Here is a 22466-nt window from a genome sequence, read left to right as displayed (position 1 = left end):
ATCTATGAAACATTTGTCCTGAGTATTTGCTGATTCCTGGAATAGCTGGGGGTACAAAGCATTTGAAATTTTTATGTATGGGAACATGGTGACTCCTTGCTAAAGTTTCTGAGATCATCACCATAACTAATAAGATTTACCACAGTTGGGTTGTGTAGGTATTGAGTTCAGCTCAATAGTGATCAGTTTTAATGAAGACTAGAGTTTCTAGCTCTTAATTTTGTACATGATTCTTTCAAACAGAATTCTAAAGCTAGGAAATTTTACTTTCACGTAAATGGTCTCACGTAAGATGTTTGTTTCTTTTGAGAAAGATATTTCTTGGGTTTCTGGAAATTTTAAATGTCAGTGGTTCTCTGTGCCTTACAAAAGTTCATTGTAATACATAAAGCATTTTGAAAGAAATTTTATCCTATGCTAATGCCATTCATGTGCTTTAAAGGATGTAATACAGTTTTGTGATAGATTGTAATATGGTTTTGTGGTAGAAGTGAGGAGTGCATTTTTCAGAATTACAAAGGAAATTTCTGATTAAATTTTCTAATTTGATATTAATTTACTTTTCCTAATTTCACAGTTTATTCAGTTTATTTTGATAATCACAATAATACTCCTTTGTCGTAAGGGAATTTTTTTCTTCATAACATCTACATGTTTCACTTGTTCTTATCCTTGATCTGGTTAGAAAGTTATAGGTTGAAAAAATCATACCAGAAGTGTTCTTGTATCTGGTATGACACTTCAGTGTTGTGCTAGAAACATTTTGCTAAGGTGAGGCTTTGGATGCTACTCCCTTCTGCTTAGCTCCACAGAAGAGTCAAAGATCTTACCCCGCAGAAATCTGGGAGGTAACAGTGCTCTCCTGGATTTAAGCCTCTCTTTGTGTATAAAGCCATATTCATTAATAACAAAGCAACTGACAGCCTCACAATAATATAGAAGGATATATAGAAAAATAAAGTAGCAGAGCTCCCTGTGGTTGATACTTTTGTTTTAGCAGATTGCTACTGTTGTGTAGGGTGACACTTAGTAAGACAAAAATTATTTTGTTGCACTAGAGCATTGAGGAAGAGTTTAACTTTCTTAAAAGGTGGTGGGAGAAGTTTGAGACCCAGTGCTATAAAATGTCTTTTTCTTGTTCCTCTACTAGAATACAAAAATCTCTGCATTCAGGAGAAGTGCTAAGAACAGCTTCTACAGAGAGGCAAGTGCAAGTAGTGCCTGCATAAACCTTCATCTGAACAGGGCAATGGGAAATTGTCTCTGGTTACACACAGGTGGGTAATATCAGAAGCCAAGTGGAGGATGGCAACAAGCTGTAGTAACCAGGGGTAGTCAGGGTAGATGTCCCAGGAGTGGAATTATCGTTCTGATGGGTGCTACTGCAGAATCAGAAGATAAGGGACAAACGCCAAATGACCAAAGAGTACCACCTTCACAGGCACAAACTGATTCTGCAGTGCTGCAGTCTGGTCCAGAGAACAAGCAGACTGATGATTTTGCATTTATTTTCCAGAAGCCTTTGAATCAGGCATCTATAGTCATGTAATTTTCGTCTGTTCTTATGATTCTTCTCTAGACTTTTTTCATACCTAAATGTATGTGCCAATGAGACAGCCTCTGAATCTGAGACTATAGTAAAATATCTAAGAAGTGATTGAATTATTTTTCTGTGAGGTGAGAAATTGGTGCTTTTTAATTTATAAGTTTATCCTTGTTTACATTTTTTCAAACTTATGGGTAAAAAACATACATTTTCAGTACTAAACCACTATTTTGAAAGCCTATTTAATTTAGGCAGAGTTTCATGCACATATGGAAGTAACTGAATGACAAGAGGTTGTTTACAAAGGGTGGAGTAGCCTCTTTTCAGGAGGCTACTCCCAATTTTTCTAAAGTTTTAAAGATCTCTTCCTCTTGTGCATGCTATATATATGCATCCAGAAAATACACTCACTATATTGTACAGCTGTATAAGCAAGAATTTTGAGAGGGCCCTTAGTTATTCAGCAAATGTTCTGCAGTGTTATAGCAGCTGCTGGGATTTAGTTCCTTTGGTATGCTGCTTTTAGGACTGCCCATCAAATACATTCATTGTCCTCCTTGCAGGACAGTGCAAGCCATGCAAGATGCAAAACACTGCAACACTGCCCACTTCTTACTGCCAAGGGCCTTCTTTTCTTAGTGGATTTTTCTTTAAAATATACCTGCAGAATCCCCTTGTTTATGTTGATGTAGCACCCAGAATTTTCACAAGAGCCCAAGGCCTGCACATGCATGGTGCCATCTTTGCAATATAGGCTCTGTGGAGGAATGGGAATAGAGAGACATAGAGATGTGGGAATTAATCTCTAGGAAGATAATTTGTGATGGCTTTTACTGCTAGTGGGATCTACACTGGCTGTTGACTTCTTGCTCTCCATTGTTTCAACTCCCAAAGCAGAAGGTTAGGCTGTTATTCTAACTTACAGTACAGCTGGTCCCCATATATCAGTATGTTACTTAAATGCCAGGGTACTAATGATATGTGACACCAGTGGAAAACAAGAAAGTTGAGGCCAGCATTTTTGGCATATCTTTTACTACTATGTCCTTTGGAAGAACAGCCGGTGAATGAATTGACTTGTGATTTGAATTGAAGGTTTAGAATTCTGTTATATGTGAGAGGAAATTTGTGCAGGATTCATGACTTGTCTCCCTCTCTCGTTGATTTTGTGCACTGAGGAGTTACAAGCCCAGCTTCCAACCATTTTATCTAACTTGCTTTGAGTCAGTGATAATAGAAGAGGAAAAGGATGTATCAAAACAAAAGCTGCATCCTACAAGTGTTCCTGCTTGTACGCTAGCTTTTAGGAAGATTTGGGTATCCAGATTTAAAAATCTTCTGCATCAAGTGTCTTCTGTGCAGAGGAAGCAAAAATGCAATCAGAAGGTCTGGCACGCAAAAAAAGAATGAAAACAGGGGAGCCTTTCTTCTCATTTCCCAGACAGGTTTTTCTTAAATTTGTGCAAGTTAAAATAAATACCACAGCACATAAGGCAGCACACAGAAAAATGAATTGGTGAACTACAGCACGTGTGCAGCAGCAGCGCTGCATTCCTGTCATCACACATTCCCAAAGCATAACACTGAGAGAAATATGATCTGAAACTAGTTTAAGAGGTGCTGTAAGTAAGCCAGAATTACTACCATGGTATAACCCAACCTGATAGCAAGACTGAAGACTTGCTTGTGATAGGCTTTGAAATATTTTTCTTTTTTTCTATTTGGAATTTTTTTCACTTATACCTTTGCCTTTGGGATTTTTTTCTTTCCCTTTTTGGTGGAGTTTCTCAAATGTTCTCTTCAAGAAGAGAGTTGTCTGGGCAAGCCCAACTTTTCCCTTGCCAATAAATCCATCAAGAAAGGCTGCCTCTTTTTGTGACCTGGATCACAAGCATGGGTTACAATTACTTAGCTTCTCTTGCATATTTGAGTAACAAGTATTAGTGAGAGGTAACAAATTAATAGTTTTAGTGTCAGAAGTCTAAGGACCGATGTGAAAGGTTGTGAGTGAGTTTTCTGGTTTATTCTTGCTAGTATATCTAATTACAAAAATCTGGAAGAGAAAAGTAGTGCTTCCTACAGACAAAGACAATTCCAGTGTATTGCCAGATCTCCTTAACCCATAAAGTATTGCTTAAAAACATGTCTACTAGAGTCTGAGTTCTTAACTTTTGTTAATAGAGAGGTAAAAGAATCCACACATGAAAATGGTGAGTTTCTGACATGGAAAACTTTCTTTTTCATGGATTTATAATGTTAGAGATTCTGGCAATGTATTTTCTCAGGAACTCTATTGTGCAGAGCTGTAAATCTAATGAACCTATAGATTACCAAGGCCTGTGATATCATACATAAGCTTGGGGTTTTTCACAAGTTCATAATTACATTTTCCCCACCTCTTCTCACACTCCATTTTTTCTCCTTCTCATCTCCTTTACTACTGCTTGTACTACAGGCTTTTTTCCCCACTTTATTTTTTGTTTATTTCTTTCTGCTCTCTCTCTCCTACTTTCAAAAACCCTGCAATTGCTTCCCAGAATCTCACAGCAACCTATCTCCCCCTCTTAAAATGTTACAGAATGTGATGGTTTTGTTTTCATAGGCCACAGAAGGACCCTCTGCCCCGTTTTACGTGGTTGCCTGTGACTGTGGCCTTCTTTAGTGCAAAGTGTCCCGTGTGTCCCAGTATTACCAATGTTATTTGTAGTGCTTGTTGCTGAAGCTGGACATAGGAAAAGGACCCATATCATAGACCTGCAGTGTGATGCCACAAAACTCTGTGTGGCACTTGGCATCTTGTTAGTGTTAGCTCCCCCAGTGGTGTTGGGTACTTGTCAGGCACCAGCTCAGCTGACAGTAGTAAAATGAAGCCCTTCTAATTTCCCCCGTGAGGCAGACAGATCAGGCAGTGTGCAACAGGCAAGGTAGTGACAGAGTAAGGGAGAACGCAGGCTTTGACTGCATAGTTTGAGAGAAAATTATTTTAGAGGTGTAGCTTGTCTTAGTGAAGAGGGAGATTGATTTCTTCCTTGCATGTCCTATTATTTTGCCTTTTTTTATTTTAGTATTTGTCTTGTGTGCTTATTTAATTTGACAAACCTCCTGCAGTCAGTCCCCAAGTCAAGGAAGTAGCTAAGGCAGTAACACCAGCACACCCTCTTACTGAAGCTTGCTGCTGTCCCTATGGAAACTTGTTTGTCATAGGGAGGAAAAAAAAAACAGTAGTCCCAGCTGAAACTTGAAATACAACATTACATGTGAGCAATTGCCATATACGTACAAGCACGCATGCAGATACACATGCAGAGAAATATATATACAGCTCACCATATTGTACTCTGCTATATAATTATTTTTCAGATAAGGAAAAATGAACCTTGAAATAGGAGCTGAGGTCTCAAAGTTTTACCAGTGCATTTGTCACTGATTTCCTACAGTTTTCTTGGGCAAGTATGTCCTTTTCTTTTATACATCTTCCATCTACAAAATGGAAACAGGCCTGCTCAACAGGCAACTAGTAAGTGTTTATTAAGATCACATGCAATAGATATTCTTAGTCATATTTGTTTTCTTACTTTTTAGAAGATAAAACAGATTTTCAGAAGCAAAGATTTTGAATTGTTTCTCCAAAAGACTTCAGGCTCCTTATGAGCTGGGACTGAAGGAGGGTTGTGTTTGAACATATAAGAATCCTTTGTAATGTCTGACATGGAACTGTCTTTTTTGAAATTCATAATGTTAAATCTGTATTTTTGAAATGTACTCTCCTATTGCCAATTCCTCATAGGGTTATGAATGAAGCAGGATGCCTAATTTTTGTTTAGTTCAGACCTTTTCCCCAAGATCTCTATGGTCTATTTATCCAAGCATCACCTTTCCCTCTAATAATGCAAGATACAGATGGTTCCTGTTGGACTTTAAATACCAGATTATAAAAATGAATGCTTTATCTGATTCTCAATAAAAAGCTTCTGAGTTTAACCTTTCCCTTATTAAACAAAAAATCTTCCCAAAAAACAAACAAAAAATCAAAACCCAAACCAAAACCCCGTCCAAACAATTAGGGATGAATAAAAAAACCCAAAACTACCAAGCTTTGCCACCATCTCAATTTTTCTCATCACTACCAAGTGTTCAGATTCCCATTACTATAATTCATGCCTGGAAGAAGAATTTTTCCTTACTTCTAGCAAGGTAATCATCTATTAGATGATTTCCATAGCTGAGAATCTTTTCCTTACTCTGCTCTGACATAGCTATATGAATCCAGAAATTTATTTTCCTTTATTTAAAAAAAAAAAAACAAAAAAAACCCCCAAAATTAAAATAACTAAAATGTTGTGGATTTGTTTGGTGCTTTTTTTTGATTTTTGGTTTTTTTTAAGCTCTCAAATTTTATCTTTCACATCACATGAAGAAAATAGTTTTATTTCAGTTTGGCCACTGAAGCAAAAAAATCAATTACACTCAAAGTTCTAGCTCTTATTCCAAACAAAACAGCCCAAACTTAAACTTGGTCTTTAATTATATATTTGATTCATCCCAGTAACAACACCTGACTTCAAACAATTCAAGAGCAGGAGGAAACTTGCTCTGAATTCCTCTCTTCAAAGAGGAGTACTCTTTCAGATACCATGTCAGTAGACTTTAAGCTGAAACCAAACAAGATAACTGTGAGAAGACTTAATAAAAGGAACTATAGCTGATCACAGGAACAATGTCTTAATACTGAGACATTTTAAAATTGATTTTAAACAGATTTCCTCACATATGGGAAGGGAAAATTGGCCTTGCTAGATGGTCAAACCATTACAATTGCTTATTTCTCTCATTCCCTCCTCCTTTCATAGTTTTATGAGCAAATTATTACCATTTAAAATTACCACATAATGAAAATGGGGTCATTATCTGTACCCAAAACTATGAACTGCTCTAATTCCTACAACTGATAAGTAGACGATACCATGTGTTAATTATATGTAATGTATATATGACATACATGACATATATGACAATTCATGGAAGTGTACAAATTAAGTCAATTAAAGCCACTTAAAAGACTTCTGTGCACTGTCACCAGTTCATTAGTGCACAGCAAATTGCTTGAAAAGAATTGGGTGTGTGCAGATGCAGAGCCATCGGATCTTTTTTTATTTGATACTTGTTAGATTATTTTAGTTGGGAATAATTATACAGAAAGCCAGTGTAAAGATCACTGTGGTCTTGTTTGTTGTTGTGTGTGTTTGTCCTGCTTTGTTCTGTCTTTCTACTTCTTGACCTCATTTTTCCTCCTCATTGCCGATTCCTATTTGTCTCCTGTCTTGTATCGTCTTTTAATGGAACAGATTGATATCTAGAGCTGTGTCCAGACTAGCAGAAAAGTTGAGTTTAGCTCAGTAATAAGTTGAAGTTAGCTGGCCAGCTATATACAACCACTTCTTGACTACTGGAAAGGCAAAGCCATCATTCATTCAATGTTCAGATAGTGCAATGTGAATTTATACTCCTAGATAGAATTTAATTTGCTTCTATATCTGGTAAAATAGGTAAATTTTTTAGGTTTGACTTAGCTAGGTAGTGCAAACCAACCTACCCCAACCTCAGCCTTCAAGGAGAAAAATGGAATGATTCTGAAAGTTCTTATGGTTTTTCTGGTCTAAGGGTGAAAACATGCTCTATTACAAGCTTTGCGTAGGTTGATGAGTAAATTGCTTGATGAGTAAGTTTTATGATGGAAAATCTTATGTTTTTATTATAGAAGCTCTAGGCCATCTTTTTTCTCATCTTAGCTTTTTCCTGTTGCTACCAGTATACAAAGCATCAGTGGAAACGTCTTTCCTGATAAGCTTTTCACAGTTGGAAAAAGATGAGGCTGAATGAGAAAGAATCCCATAGCATTTAGCTTTTAACTTTCTTGCTGAGTTTCATTAACATATATATTCTCATATGAAATGGACTGCTGTAAACGAACACCTGAATAATTCTGTGGTGTGTGCTGCCCGCAGTAGCGCAGCCAGATGGGCTGAGGTGGCTGCTGAAGTGACTAACCCATAGCCAAGCAGCAAGACAGCTAAGGGATAATATCTCATGATCCACTGGCTTTGGTGTTAAGTTTGATCACTGATGGTCATCCTTTTTCTGGTTCACCACTATGGAAAATTGCCAGTTAGAAAATTACAGTCCTGTGTTTTACCATGCTCTTAGAAACATGACACAAACCACTGTAAGAAGGATTAATTATAAAAATGCAAACATATGAGTAATTTAACAAAGCTGCAAAAGCAACATTTTCACATCCCTGCATTGCAGTTGTCCCCGTGGATAACGGTGGCAGCACCTGACACCAAGCGTGCTCAGAGCTGTCTTGCAGAAGAGGAACCGAGTCCCTTTGCACAGTTGTGGTTAACTGGAGTTCATAAAATGCCCGGGTGGCCAGGCCCCACTCAAGAGGGTGCCCTGGGAGCAGATGTCTGAACCACTGTGAGAGGGTGGGAACCCCCCTCCCGCCAGCGAGGGGGGCAGCCCGGGTGTCCTGGATACCCTTGCGGAGTGTGGTGGTTTTTCAGTGTGGCGGTGTGGCCGACTGGGCCCTCCTGCGAGAGCCGGTTCTTCAGGCGCCGATGGGGAAAGGCGGCGGAGGATGCGCGGGTGAACCCCGCAGGCTCTGCGCGGGGGTGCCCCGGGGATGCACATCTGTCCCGGCGCCCTTCCCTCGCTTGTGTCCATTCGCCCGCGGCTGTCCCGGGGCGGCAGCGGCGCCCGAAGGGGCCGATGGCCAGGCCCGGCCCGCTTCTCTCCGTGTTGGCAGCCCGGCGGTGCGGGGTACCCAGCGCTGCGCACCGGCCCCGGCGCTCCGCCGTCCCCGCCGCCGCCAGGCAGGAAGGAAGGAAGAACGGACGGAAAGGAGGCGGAGCAGGAGGGAGGGGGCCGGGTCCCTGCCGTGCACGGGGCTTTGTACGCGCGCGGGGGAGCGCGGGGACCGGCAGGGGCCCGGCGGGAGTGGCATGAGCCCGGGCGGCGGCGCGGCGCCCGGCGCTCCGTGCGCGGCGGGCCGGAGGGCAGGCGGCGGGCGGGCCGGGCAGGCGGGCGGAGCGGCCGGCGCTCTCCCCGGTGGCATCCCCCCCCGCGCCGGCCCTCCCCAGCGCGGAGCCGGCGGGGATCCAGCCCCGGGGACAGGCGAGCGAGGGCCGGCGCCGACCACGGCGAGGCGCGGCGCTACCGGGGGCCGCGGGCCGCTGCCGGCCGCCCGGGCGCCGCGGGGCTGAAGTGGAAGGAGGCGGCGGCAGTGGCGGCGGGTGGGGGAGTCGCAACTGCATCCGCTCGTCCCGCGGCCGGGAGAGGCGTCTGTGGGCCCGCCCTCCTCCTCCTCCTCCTCCTCCTCCTCCTCCTCCTCCTCTCCCTCCTCCTCCTCCCGCCGCTCCTCCCGCCGCGCCGGGAGCTGCCGCCTCCTCCCCAGCGCCGGGCGCGCCGCGGTCGGGGTCGCAGCCGGCGGCCGCGGGATTTTCCTCGTTTGTTTGGGCCTTTTGTGTCGGGGCTCACAGTTGGCTAAGCACGGCCGGGCTGAATTGGGCCATTGTTTGGGACCCCCGAGCTCCCACGCTGCACATCTCTGGTCCCCAGCCCCCCTCCAGCTCCCCCTCCCCCCCATTCCTTTTTTTGCCTGAGAAGCCACATAACGTGCCTTTCCTCCACGCAAATCTGGGAGCTGTAAGCCGGACCGATTGCAAATGAAGTGTAATGCATTGTGGGACGTGTGTAAAATTGGATCATTCGAGGGAGAAAAAAAAAAAAAAGGAAGGGACCTGCGGCTGGCGCCCTAGAAGAGGGAGCGGCGAGATGCGCGCAGGTTGCGCCCCGGCGGTGCCCGCGCTAGGCTGATGCCCGGCAGCGCGCACCCCTGACCCATGCTGCGGCGGGAGGAGTAGGCTCGGGCATCCTCAGCATGAAGAAGACGCGGAGTACGACCTTGCGGCGGGCCTGGCCTAGCTCCGACTTCTCCGACCGGGCCTCAGATCGCATGAGGTCCCGCAGCGAGAAGGACTACCGACTGCACAAGCACTTCCCCCCAGCTTTTATTTCCCAGGCATCACGGGGCTACATGACATCAGGTTTGTAACATAATTTGTGTATGCGAGAGAGCTTGATTGCGAGGCTGCTTCGCGATGTGTGTCTGCCCGGGAAGGCTGTGTTGGTGGGTACGGAGGGGAGCCTGCGATCGGGAGGCTGAGTTGTTAGGAATAATGCAAAGAAAAAAAAAAAAAAAATAGCATACATCCACCATTTTGTACGTCTGCAAGATTCACAGTGGTGTCCTCGCAATATGGTGTTTAAAATCTATTAGTCTAGTGAAATAAAATGTGTGAGAAAAACGGTTGCATCTATGTTGTGGAAGAGCAGACAAAAATGACTGGATGTGCGGAGCATGGAGCCCTTTGCGCCTTTTGTGCGTAAAAGCATGTGCTGGATATTTACTGCTCTCCCACACATTCCTCTTTAAATGCAGTTAACTCTAGTTAACTCATCAGGTTTTCATGGTTTTTCCATTTTGGAAAGGAAAAGGGTTACTTGTGGTTGCAAACGCAGTTGTCTTGTTACAGACTCTCAGGCTTTCAGCTGCATGTTTCTGCAATGGCAAGGCATGTGTTGGTGAAAATGACTGTAAACACATTTGCATTTGCTTTTTGAGGTGTAGAAAGAGACCGGACCTGTGTGTGTGGTGGAACACACACGTGCATGTATAGTCATTTGTCAGTGGCTTTCAAGGAAGGCTGTAGGGAAATAATGGACATTGCACCAACATGTTTGTGCATGGGAAAGAGAAAGCACAAACAAAACAAAAAAACAGCGCAGGGAAAGGCAGGCATCAGAGAGAGGCTTGGCCTCCGATGGAGTGCTGGTGAGATTTTGGAAAGCCTCAGTACTGTTAGTAGAATCTGCTCCTTCCAGAAATACATCTTAATGGCCTTAGAATTAAGGCATTTCATAAACACCCAAAAGAAGACTTGGGAAAATGCTGGTGGGGAGGGGGCCGGGGGCAGAAAATCCTGGAAACCTCCTTTGTTGTTCTGCTGCCTGTTTATTGTGGTGATAGGACATAATGTTTCTTTATTATGATGGCAAATTCCAATTTATCACAAAGGCACGTTTTCCCTCTGAGGCACAATTTAGGTTGAGTTGGCAGATTCCTTTAAAGGAGAAAACTAAGGTATTTATAATGCATTACTGAAAATGTCTCCAGCCCTGTACTGCTGTCCCCTCCCACCCCATTTCTGCTGCAAAGGTTGAGCCAAATATTGTGGTTTTCAGTTATATGTTCACTTTCCTGTCTCTGGCCCTAATAGACATATCTCTTTAGTCAGGATTGGTATTTCATCTTTAAAAAATGCCTTGCGACTGTTGTTTTCTTTAATGCCCAAATACAAGAGAAATAATATGAATTTTCAATTTTATTGAAAAATTTGCTTGTGTATGAGTATTGTGCCATTTTGGCAGTCAGTGCTCTGGTTCCTGGGAAGTCACATAGTGAGTGGAAACAACAAGGATAAATTATGCTTGAACAGCTGAAGAAGAGGAGAATGGTTGTGTTGGTGGAGTGGTTGACTTGTTCCGTTGGTGCTGCAGGACCTGAAAGTGTCTGGAAAGTTGAATCTGACAATAGTGCCAAGATTTTTCTTATTCTGGGTGACTGTCCTGGTATTCCCAGTGTAAGATACCCTGTGTCAGATCTGTTGAAGACAGTACTTTTTAGGCCTTTCTTTCAGTGTGAAAGCCCATATTTAAAAGAGAAGGAGCTTACGTGAGCATTTTGTGCCAAGTGGTGTGGTTCTTGCTTGTTTTTAATTCTTGAGCAAAGTGTTCTGGCTCTGTGAAAGCTTTATGTTGGCAAGATTGGTACAAGCCAACCAGACAGTTGAACATCAGCAATCTGCAGAATCAGATATGTCATCCTGTATCTGTTGGCAGATACCTGTGTCCTTGAAAGGTAGTTGGGGGCACAGAATTTCAATCTGCTATAGATTTTTAAAAGTAATCTCCAGACCAAGAATACTTGTTTATGAATATAGAGGATACCGATTTCAATTGCAACAACTGAAGGTGAAGAACAAATATCAAGTTTTACTAATTTGCTGAAGTTTTTGGAGGGAGAACACAACGAAAATTCAAATCAGCAAATATTTGTTGGTTTTTGTTGGGTTTTTGGTTGTTGTTGTTAGGTGTTTATCTGGAAATGTAATTGTTCTCTCGTAATGGATAGTTGCCACATTCATTTATTTCTAAAGGATCCTTGTCCACTGCCTTTCCAAATATTAGTTTTGGGCGGAATAGCTACTGTGTCTAAACACCTCTCACTATTTGAGGGAAACTCTCTTCCTTGCAGGAAATTTGTAGGAAGTCCACTGGTGTAAAAATTGTGGGGATGAGGAATACAAATACTTTCTTTGTCACCCAGAGTGTTGTAGGGGAGAAAGGGTCCCAAAACACATGGACTTTTCAGAGGGCTGCATTCTGTTTATCCAACCATTTAACCTCATCACCATTAACATTGTTGTGGTTATCTTTTAATTAAATGCCTCATTGTTTGGAATGGGGGTGGAGGCTGGGAAAGAAACCTTGGGGTTTTGTCTCAATTACTGTGCTTGGGGAAATACGGAAATGCATACAATCAAACAACCTTCATTAAGATGCTAAAAAGCTTGAAATGTTAATATTCAAGTATGCCTGAATTGAGCATGGAGAAGCTATATATATTTCTTTCAGCACAGAGAAATACTGAGTAATGCTGCTGCAGTCAATGCCATGGTGTTTTGTATGAGGAAAATAGTCTCTAAGCAGAAGCATATTTATAATGGGAGTGCAAACCTCATGCTACAGTGGTGAAGCACATCTGATTTTAAGTAGCCTTTTCAGTAAAATTGAGTAAGGAGCAGTTTGATATTTGCTTGATTTGAAGCAGTATTGGTGGCTGGCCAGTCACATTTTCAATACTTGGGGAACAAACTGCCCATAATTATAGAAAATTGATGCAGATGCAATTCATATGAAATCTAAAGATTGTTTGACAGATGAATGGAGATGGAAGTAAGGAGGGAAAAAAGCAGACAATTTAGAAAATCACACATTTTTGCTTCTGAATAATCTCTTGATACGTGCTATTAAATAGGCTGTACTCCAGGGTTTCTTTAGGCCTCCTAGCAACCGCTAGGTTCAAAGGCCATGCAAGGAGTTCATTGTTCATGCAGAATATTAATTTCCCAATGGAGGACTGTCTTGGAGAAAAAAACACTGAAAAAGAAAATTACAACAGTGTAGAGCTTCGACCTTGTGTGAGAGGAGAGGGTGAAAGTTTGAATCCAGTACAATTCATCTACATGTATATAGTACCTCTTACTGAAAAGGGGGAAGTATACTTGAAGTTTTTGATATATTTCTGCTTAATTCAAGGGAAAATAAAAAAATCATATGCAACTGCCAAGCAGGATAAAATGTAATGCAACTTAGGAGATCTCCAAATAGTTAAATGAAATAATATATATAGCTTTTCAAATACTGGAAGCTTCTTGCTATTTTTTTTCCCCTTTTTTCCTTCTAAATACAAAAGCAACTTCTGGATTTTGTTTTAGCAGAGAGAGGAGCTACACCCTGTGATTGACCCAGCCATTAAATATTACCAGAACTGAGTAACGCTCTTGAAAGAAACAACTTTTCCTGCAGCCTGCTTAATTTACTTTAATTGACAATTTTGATGTTGGAGGTAACATGTCAGTTTGAGATGGAGGTGATCTAGGGTGACAGTCACAACATGAAGGAATGTCTGAAGAGCTTTCTGCAATGGTAAAAACTAATTCCAGAGCATGGTTGTTTGGAGGTTATCTTTGAAAAGTGTGCAGTTACTTTAGTGCTCTTTGCTTTACATTTTCTGTGCAGAGGTTTCAGTCCTTCAAAGTTGAAGAGTAAAATTCAGTCTCAGTATTCCCTGCTGTTACTGGAGTTTGATTACCAAGTTCAAGTAGAAGGGAAAGGAGAGAAGTATGTAACCCTGCTATCCAACTGATGGTATCTGTATGCAAATTAAAATTGTTCGGAGGAAAAGGCAACCTCATTCTCTCTTTCAGGAATGTTTGATGAAAGGTCTAGGACAAACTCTTCAACAGTAAGAAGGATCTTGAGAGTCATCTGAGTAAATTTAAAAAGTCCTAAGTATTTTTTTTTTTTTAAGCTTGAACCTCTAAGTCTAAAGATTAGTATTTGGAGATAATTACACATTAACTGAAGAACTCAGTTTAACATAATTGAGAAGTGCCAGATACACAAAAAGCTCATTCAGTTCTCCTGTCCCGTAATTCAGTTATCTAAAAGAAGATGTAGCTTGAAAGCAGCTGTATTGTAATTAATATTTAATGAAATAATCAGTATTGCATCACCTTTTTTTTTTAAATAGGTATTAAGAAACACCTTCCCATATATCTTCTTAACAGTAATGTGATCTCTTTGCTTCCCTGACTTCTGAATAGTTGTATGTTGTTTTATGCCAGACCCATTGCTGGGACAATAAAAACTGAGAGTGTATGGTGTCAATGACTAGTAGAACCAGCTTTACCTCCTGGATCCTGCTCTGTCTCTTTTGCTTCAGTCTGTCGTGGACTGGTGAACCCTGAGAGGGTCACTCTGTTCAGTTAGTTCAGGGGCTGTGCCTGCTTTATTGCTTGGGAGGTTACTACTGGGCTCACTGTGTCTTCCCAGTCCCTTTTGGTCTCTGTGGCATCCACTTACCTTGACAGAGGATTAGGAACTTTCACTGACTGCATTCTGATATGGGGGAAGGATCTAAGTATGCTGTGTGTTCAGACCACAAACTTGGTTCTAGTTCATGGACCAGTCATTTTTGCACAGTTTCTACTTAATTTTGTTTTCTCCTCTGTTTCTTGACTAAAAGAATACAAAAGACAAGTTCTTCTCTCCTGTAGAGTCCCTCTTTTCATTCCTGCAATTGTATGTGTGGTATTAGCTCATATACAGTGCTGTGCCCAGGCCTGTGTTTTTATGTCACATGTGTGCCTGGTCCTTGCCCACCAGGTACCAAGACATTTTCTGCATACCCATGAGTTTACTGTTAGACCGAGCTGGGGACAGTGTCCTGAGCACTGCTTGTGCATTCAGCTGACCAAACTGCAGTTGAGTACCCCTTGCTCTTCCTGGTTGTTGTGACCTGTGAGTGTGGGGATCCAGAGTGTCTCTTTTCTTCATGGCATTAGGAGTAAAATCAAAAAAGAGAAGACTGTGTGTGTGCCTATCTTACCTAGACACGTTCATGTTTCTATCTCAGTTCAAACCACTCATCTCTGCTAAGTTCCAGATTATTTTTCCTTCCTAGCCCCTTGTTCTGCTTGCATTCAAAGTCTCCATGTTCTCTCTGCTGGTTTGCTTGGATCTTTGGCCAAGTTGAGGGGCACAGACGTGCTCCAGGATCGAGTCACCAAAGGCTGTCATTGACATTTGTATTGGAGTGTCAGTCTGCATCTGACTACATTTCTAGTTATGTTTTGTGGTAGTGCAGTGACTGAAGTAATCTTTCTATATGCACACTAGGTATCATGATAGACTACTGAAGATACAGGAAGCTCCTCTTTCAAGAGTAGACAAGGGTTCAGAACACAGTACTGATTCATTCCACTCTTTCACAGGTGTAGAGGTTATACCCTGTTAGCAACACTTGATGAACCTGAAGGGTGTTGAATATCTTGCCATTTTGGAATTGAATAGCAGCCATATCTTTGCAAAATGCATTATTTGTTGGAGCAGGCTGAAATGTGAGAATTCTGCAGATCACCCTGGGTTAGCTTGATGACCTGTTCAGTTGTGAACAATAGGCCTTCGTTTGTATGCTGGAGAGTTCATCCCAGAGTAAACTACTATCTTTGTAACATTCTTTGCACAGTTTAAAGACATTTAAGTACAATTAGAAGACCAGAAAGATTCTGTTTTACTAAGCACTGCAGAAATCCTCAAAAAATTGGGGATTTCAGTTTTCTGGAAGGTTCTTTAGCATGACTCTGCTTTGTATCCTATAGCAGGTTGTAGAATATCTCTATGAACAGCATTAAAACAAAATCAAATCCAAAATTCTGGGCCATGACTCAAGTAAAGCAGTGCTGAAAAAATATCAGGTACAGTTCCTCTTGGATCCCCCTAAGCATGCTTTTACATGCTTTTATGTATGCTTTTTCTTATTGGAAGTGGCTAGACAGTATCAGTCATGACCCAAAATTGTTAGCTAAGTTAGAGCTTGTGCAAGAACTGCTAAATAACACAGTGTTAATAATATTTTTTTTTCCTTGAAAAACATTATACTTTCCATTAGTTTAAATGACAAAACTACCATTGAATTGCCAAAACTGAATATCTGATGGGTTTGGTGGTGTAGATGTAAATCTCAGCTTAGAAATATGGTTTGCCTCTTGTAAGAAGTAACTAATTAATACTTCATGCAATTCTGTCCAACCATTGGGTTTAATTTTTATCAGAAGAGGAAAAAAGGATAATGACCATTGAAAGTAAGACCTGAGTGCCTGAACTTAAACTGTACACTTTCATTTATAGGTCTTTTTTTCTAGATTAATTAGATAGGTCGGGAAGCAGAAACAAGGGTTAAAAGCTTTTCTAAGAGTTTCAGAAAATTGTGCTTCTGTACTTGTTCTTGCAGAATTTTTCATATCAAGGCCAGTAGCAACCAGAGTAGTCCTAGGGAAAATGCTTGAATATTGAACTTGCAAGAATTTCCCAAACCAGAATTTGTTGCTCTCAAGTGACTGCCTGTAGCAGGGTATGAAAATAGTTTATAGCTACTGGCTTCCTTTTTTCAGCATATTTTATTGAGTTGGCTGCTCCACTGATGCTGTTTTGTTTCTCACTCTTGGATGACATATAGGTGCTGGAATTATCTTGCTCAATTTGCCTGTGGAGGGGGGTGGGGAAATAGAAGACCTGGCTTTATAGCAAGTATATTTGGGTGTTCAGCATGATGGAGTGGGTAGAACAGTCTAGTTTAGACAGAATCCTGATCTGTATTGGCAGCTTTTAAACAGGCTGCAAAAGGTAACTGAAAGAAGAAAACTTGATTTTCAACAGGCTTGAATTCATTATAAAGAAGATAGCAACTTTCCTTTTTCCTTCCCTCCAAGAGAGATTAAAATCACTGGGTTTGAATGTTAGTAGGTGAGGGAAGTATTCCCAGTTGTATCACTCATTGACTTTGTTTTCCTGGGTACTTTTAACTGCTTCTGCAGTTCTCTGCACTTCTGTTTTAATCTGTTCAGTAGGAGAATCTTTTCCTTTGTTTTATACTGTAATATTGCCCATCATAAAAGAAGGATCCTTTCACAACCCAGGCTTTGATTTGGTAATGGCATGTAAGAACAGACATCCAGTAATAGGTGTGTTTAGTGTGAACGTAGCAGTCCTCGTTCTGCAGGGGAAATCCTGTGTTCAAATCAACACTGAGTTCTTAGAATTTTCCATCTCACTTCCTGCAAGCCAAAAAAGAGAGCCTCTTTATAATACCATCAGTAAATGATGTGACATGAGTGTTATTCCGTACTGCTTATCACTGCTACCTTGTCAATCAACTCACAAACCAAAAACAGTTCTGTTTTTCATCAAATTGTAGATTATGTGATTCCTATAATTTTAAAAGTATATGAGTGTTTCTTGTTGCTTCAGTGGGAAATACTATCTGCAGAAGATAGCTACAAATGCACAATTCACTAGAAGTTTCAAGCTGTGATACTGAGAAAACATATCTCAGTGTCTTTATTGAATCTCATAAGGTGTAAAAGCACCAGAGTAAGAATGAACTTGAACTGCTTTTATTTTGTGGACCTTACATGCGTGTTTGGACATTGTGAAAAAGAATGAAGGAAAAGTTGATAACATTTATATTAGGTCTTTTTATTTAGGAGGAGCAAGAAGAGAGACAGCAAAGTTACTCCTAACTTTTGTTTCTGTGTGATAACATTAAAGGTATAGGCAGTACAGTGCATTCAGCTTTCAGCTCTAGACAATTAAGCAGTAACTGCTTCTGTTCAGCAGTTTTTCTTTTCAACAGTTGTCCAGATAACCTAGATGAACTGTAGCTCTCTCTATTCCTATGCCTTACTAACCAGGGGTTTTATTTTGAAAAGCATGTCTAATGTGAGAGTAGAACAGGCACACAGATACTACTTGTCATCTTCTCAAACATGATCAAGGTGCAGTTTGTCTGGGATGCTGGAACTGAAGGGCTATGAGAATGTCTTCTTGTCTTTGGGTGGTATTTGTCCTCGCCTCCTGGTCTTTGTGTCAATGAAGCATCTTGTGCACCCATTGTTGAGGTACCAGTAATGATAAATCTGCATTTAATGATCTCAAAACACATTTTCTAGTTACTATTTCCTTTCCCAGCTATATTGTTTAAAGAAAAAAAAAAACCCAGAATGGCTCTTTTTATTGAATCTGACCTCCACATTTTGAGGCATAGAGAGTATAATAGACAGTCAGAAATACTTACCTAATGCGGCCTGGAAAAGGCAAAGTTCAGTATGAAAGCTGAGTTCATCATAACACAGGAAGCTGTGCTGGGAGAACCTAGATTGTATAAATTAGTTTCTTTGCCCATTTGTGTTCTTTTAATTTCCTCCATAATTTCCTATGAATTTCCTGTTGATGACCTGTGACCTAGTTTGTAGATGACCTTCTGACAATATGTGATAATGTTGTAAATGCTATAATTGGACTGTTTATCCTGTAAGCCAGTAAAGATGATGTACTAGATTTCATTGTGATACTTAACTTTGCCTCTTAAATTTTCAGAATATTTTAGAGTGAAGTAGTATTCTTCATTTTCATAGGACAGTCTAAATTCTGCTTTTGTAAGAATTTGCATTCTTAGACCATACTGTGACCTGTTTCACAACATGTGAGCCCTTAAACTAAATATTTTTTTAAACAGAGTGAAGCAGAAATATTTTTTACAAGTTTTCTTCAGATTTGTGTCATTTTAGGTGTAATTGCTGCATTGCTGGGTGAGTAGAGTGGCCAGAAACTTCAGAGCAGAAGTTTATTGCCTATAACATGAAGTTTGGAACAGCTGCAACCTCCACTTGTAAATTGGGCGTGTCTGCAGTACATCTGTTTTGAGAGACGGAGGACAAGTACCAGTGGCCATGGAAAGTTCACCCAAGACCCAAGCAATCCCTCAGCCTCTGGTTTCAGGGCAGTTTCATGGATGAGGAGGTGGGAGCAGATTGGCTGGCTGTTGGTCTGTGCACTGACCTCCTCCCCTTGCACTAGGCCAGTCAAAGACTGTATCTTTCTCTTTAGATACAAATGTTCCATAAGCATTGAATTTCAAGAGTGAAATCATAAAATTGTATTTGCATGGGATGTCTGCATAGGAATGGATTTGACTGAAATGTTTTCACAGAACAGAGAAGCAAGAAATGGTTTTCTGTGTTTTTCTCCTTCCAGCTTTAATGAAATCTCAGTTTCTGAGCAACTTCCAGTTTTGTTGGAAAAATATATAGCCATCTCTAAATGAAACATTTTGCAGTTTTTGTTTTTTGTTAGAATTATGAGGCATCTTTCTCTGAATCAATCTTAGGTTCAGTCTGTGTAATTATTTTAATTGCAGAAATATTCTTCAGCAACCATAGGTGTAAAATTCTGGCATGTTTTAGAAACCTTGCTTTAAAAATCCTGTTCTTAACTACCTCTTTTCACAAGAAGTTGAAGTAGCTATGTGAGGTATATTGTTTATACTAGAGCCACATACAATAACTTTTCACCAGATGTGACCAGCCATATTGCCTGTTGTGCAGCACAGTCAGATATGATTTATGTAAGTTTATTTAATTTGATATGTGGTGAGCCTGTGCTCTGTGTGCGTGAGCTAATGGTTCTACCTTAAGCCCCCAAGGGTCCTTTAGTGGGAAAAGTGCACAAAGTTTTGGTTGACTGTTTAGATAGGAAACTTTAACACACAGCAGTGCTCCTTCCATGAACAATGCATGTACCCGTCTCTCTTGCACATATTCTTTGCCTACATAGGAGAATTGGAAAGGTTGACGAGGATGTAGCTTAACTGCTGAATAATGCTACCTTTTAATTGGAGTCTGGCTTTGAATTAGGGCCACAGATTGGACAGCTAGAGAAACTGAGGCAGGTTTACTAGAAATAAAGGGTGTGTATGGTGGCAGAGCACAAAAAGAGGAGTCATGGGCAGAGTTGCTGTTCTGCCAGAGAAGGCTGATGTTATGTTCTGGTCACAAGAAGTATGCTTCACTTTTACCAGCTCACCCTTAGATTTCAATTTAAGTCATTAAACTGGCTATATTTAAACCAGGACTATTAGTCCTTCATTTGCATGTCTCTGAGCTCATTTCAAAATTGATACATTTTTTCTGTCTACCAGATGATAATCTTACTCAGTTTTCATGGCAGTGATGATTGTTCGAAACAGACTAACAAGCTCTACAATACAGTACACTTGGCTTTTCATGGTTATTTTTTTATCCTAACAGTGATCCGTTTTTCACACCCACAGCAGTGTACTTAAGTACAGTGAAGTGTTTCACTGTAGATTGCAATTAGAGTTAAATCATGAAAAGATAAGTTAAAAGAGTTGAGGTAAAAAGCTCAAGATGCCTGTTTCATCATAATTCATTCACTAATTAATGTAGCAGTTGAATAGGATGGTGTGGATCGAGTGGTGAGAAAGCATACAAAAAGGTGGTGATACTGAATTTTACTAGTGTGTTGGTGTCAAACCAAACTTTGTTAGTACTAGGCGTGTCAAAATTGTCTGACAGTACAGTTACCCATGGGAAATGTCATTTTATCTCTAACAGCAAACTGGCTTCAAACCTGTTTTTCAGATCAGAGCATTTGACCTCTTATGTGTTCCTGAATGGGTGGATGCATGCATATGATTGCTGTGCATAACTTTGGGAGGGCTATTTTGCTATGGGGACCAGCAAGGAGAAAAAAAGCATCTAAAACCTGCTCTGGCATATGATGCCATGCAATAGCACTTTTGGATTGTGTTTTTCCAGCAACAAGTAAGAACCTGAGAGTGGCTGTGCCAGTTAAGACCCAGGTCTGTCTTGCCCACTTTGCTGTGTCTAGCTATTACCACAAACAGGTATCTAAGGAAGTGGAAGGAGAAAGCAAGTGCGTGTGGTGCTCCCCCCAGTGTGCTTCCCATCCTTTGTCAGCTGGTTCAGGCAATACAGTTGGTTTAGCAGTCCTCATGATGTTTTGCTTGCAGGTACACTACAGGTACACTGCCTGGTATCACTGCCTGTGATACCAGGCAGTGTTAGGGGAGTGACAACTGCTTTGCTTGCATGAGAGGAGCTGCACTGTGGCAGCCTCAAGTTGTGTGCATTGTCAATACTAAACTGACATTAGGTTTCATCCAGTCTTCTTTTGCTGCTTTTCCTAATAATGAGGAATATATGCACATGTGAAGGAGGTTTTGAGGTTCTTGGTATTTTTGGTAGTAGAAAACCAGCAGATAAGCTGTTAGGTCAAGAGGAAACATTAATCCCATCTCTCCAAACAACACAGACATTGCAGATTCCTGTAACTAGGATATCAATAGGATTCATGTCATCACACATTCTTTTCTGAAGTTATGAAAGAAACATTTGTTAATTATTTCTGTAATTCCATTTACTCCTTTCACATAATTTTCTCCTCTCAGTTCCTTCCTTTCCTTTCCCTCTGAATTCTGGGCCTCATGAGCCATCTCACCTTGAAGGTGACATGCCTAGATGAAAGGCTTGCATTAAGCAGGAATTTCTTGTTGTATCAACTCTTGACATTCCAAAAATGTCAACTCCTGATTCAAATTGCAAGCAGGCTCTCGTGCCAAGGCATTAGTTGTTTCCAAGTCTTCTGCTTATTGGTAAAGCGGAACTGCTGTTTCAAGACAGCTGTTGACCTGAGAAAAGGATGCAGAAGTGGGTCCTAATGTTTCATGTCTCCAAGGCATCCCTTTTCCTTATTTTGGAGGCATTGACTGGCTCACAACTTTAATCTTGGTTCAGCTAGTAGCTAAAGGCCATAACTTTACAGCATGGCTTCCTGAGCTTATGACACATTGTATATCTGTAAAAGTGGTGTTTTTTGCAGAAGGCAAATGTTCACCATCTCTGAAGACTGATGCACGGGATGGATTGCAAAATCCACATACCTGGATCTTCATATGGGCCTGAACTAACTCTATTCATGTACTCAGTGAGTTGCCTTTGAAAACACTGGTGAAGTGTAGAGCTGAATACAGTCGCCATTCTCTCTGCAAAGCTGCCTAAGTATCCATCAAATTATGTCCCCAAGATCTGTCAATTCATAGACCAGCATAATAGAAATATGCTTTCTGAAATAAATTTCAGGTGTGTTGTGTAGAAGTGGATGGAGACAACTGTGTGTAGTGGTTCTTCCAGAGATTGTGAATGTACTGCACATGGTCCAGCTCTCCCAAGAGATCCACTGTGCACATTCAGTGATGCTCACAGGAATCATCTATTTGCTGTGTATGTTCAAAATAACTTTGCTGCATGTGCTGAGTGCCATAATATATTCATACATGTTAATATACTTTTACTTTACACATGTGTATTCATATGTATGTTCTTTTTAAGACGGCCCATTTTATTCTCCACCCTTCTTCTGATGGTTCTATATATTACTTGTTAATGTAACATCAGAGCACATCCATTTAATATGTTTTACTTGAGGAGGCTGGATTTTATACCAATATGAGTGTATTTTGTTTATGCTTTCTGTACATGTGCAGGTGTTTATTTAGATGTGCATGCTGTTAGTAATTGTAATTGATGTTGGAGATACGTTTTCTAGCAAGAGTGAAATATAAACATAGAAA

At 40.8% G+C, this 22466-nt stretch overlaps 1 protein-coding gene across 10 annotated transcripts in view; it reads left to right on the top strand.

The window, feature by feature from the left end:
• Positions 1-22466, top strand: part of STOX2 (storkhead box 2) — a 142641-nt gene that overhangs the window by 62108 nt on the left and 58067 nt on the right. For 3 of the 10 annotated variants that reach the window (XR_014955114.1, XM_021544183.4, XM_021544011.4), the window contains exon 1: positions 9018-9654. The exons of 6 other annotated variants lie outside the window; for them this stretch is intronic. Coding sequence is in view for 2 of the 4 variants with exons in the window: in XM_021544183.4 (XP_021399858.2) it covers positions 9489-9654 (166 nt within the window). In the remaining 2 variants the exon portion in view is untranslated. Of the gene's footprint in view, positions 1-9017; positions 9655-22466 lie in introns of those variants that run through there. One more of the 10 variants, XM_021544441.3, reaches the window with a different exon arrangement.

This window comes from Lonchura striata, chromosome 4 (assembly GCF_050655825.1).
Source record: "Lonchura striata isolate lonStrDom1 chromosome 4, ASM5065582v1, whole genome shotgun sequence".
Taxonomy (NCBI): domain Eukaryota; kingdom Metazoa; phylum Chordata; class Aves; order Passeriformes; family Estrildidae; genus Lonchura; species Lonchura striata.
This window is presented reverse-complemented; position numbering and strand designations above follow the sequence as displayed.